Raw genomic sequence first — 1,075 nt, 5'->3', positions numbered from 1 at the left:
ACCCCCCAAATCTGACCCCAAATCCCCCCACAGGCTGCGATTGGCCAAGATGCGAGAGCTGGAGGTGGCCCAGGGACAGACCAGTAGGTTTGGGGGGGTCTCTGGGATTTTGGGGGGGATCCCTGGATTTGGGGGGGTCCTGAGGGGCATCGGAGGTGGAGTTTTGGGGGGTCCCGTGGTGTTTTTGGTGGGGGGCTCCTCCAATCCTCAGGGAGATTTCTCAAGTTTGGGGTGGCCTTGGAAGAGGGATTGGAATTTCGGGTGGAGTCTCGGATTTTGGAGGATTCACGTGAGAGTTTTGGGGTGGAATCTCTGGATTTTGGGATGGATCCCTGATTTTTGGGCTCCCAATTCGGGGGTCTCCTCCCCTGCCGCCCCCAGGTGACGACACCTACCTCGACATCTTCCGCGACATCTCCCTGATGGCCTCGGACAACCCCGAGAAGCTCGCCCGGACCCCTCCCCCCAAACACTCCACCCTTTAGCCCCGCCCCCTCGGCAAACCACACCCCTTCAGCAGAACCACGCCCTCTCAGCAAAGCCACACCCCCTCCTCAGGCAGCAGCCAATGGAATAAAGTCTTGGTTTGACCCAAATTCACTTCTAGAACCAAACCTTATTTGGGTGACCTAGAACCGACCCCGCCCCAAATCTTCCCCCAGAATTGGGGATCCCAAAATTGGCGACCCCAAAATTAAGAATCCCAAAATTAGGGATCCCAAAATTGGGGAGCTCCCTTGGGTGACCTGGAACTGAATCCCCCCAAAATGGGGAGCTCAAATGAGTGACCTAGAACTGACCCCCCCAACGGTTGGGTGATCTAGAACACCCCCACACCCCCCCAAATTTTTGGGGGTCCCTCTGACCTTCCCCTCCCCCAAATCCCGCCCCATTGGTGCACCTAGAACCGCCCCTCCCCTGCCCCCCCAAAGGACGAGAGCCAGGGCCGCATTTTGGGGTCACACGGGCGGTTCTAGAGCGGCTCGGGGGGGCTGGGGGAGGGCTCAGGTGGGGCTCGGGGCAGGGGGAGGATGAGGAGGCTCGCGGGCCGGAGGAAGGCGCCGGCCGCCAGGAA

General features: G+C 60.1%; 1 protein-coding gene across 1 annotated transcript in view; it reads right to left on the bottom strand.

Annotated features, from left to right (window-relative positions):
• Positions 1 to 959: 959 nt before the first annotated feature.
• The window catches only part of LOC121352090 (monocarboxylate transporter 13-like), a gene marked incomplete at its 5' end in the record, with an annotated part of 1,587 nt that continues 1,471 nt past the window's right edge, over positions 960 to 1,075 (bottom strand). Inside the window, one exon of the mRNA XM_041464688.1 lies at positions 960 to 973. Within this exon, the coding sequence (XP_041320622.1) occupies positions 960 to 973 (14 nt within the window). The remainder of the gene's footprint in view (positions 974 to 1,075) is intronic.

This window comes from Pyrgilauda ruficollis, unplaced genomic scaffold (genome assembly GCF_017590135.1).
Source record: "Pyrgilauda ruficollis isolate IOZ18807 unplaced genomic scaffold, ASM1759013v1 scaffold1823, whole genome shotgun sequence".
In the NCBI taxonomy this organism is placed as follows: Eukaryota; Metazoa; Chordata; class Aves; order Passeriformes; family Passeridae; genus Pyrgilauda; species Pyrgilauda ruficollis.
This window is presented reverse-complemented; position numbering and strand designations above follow the sequence as displayed.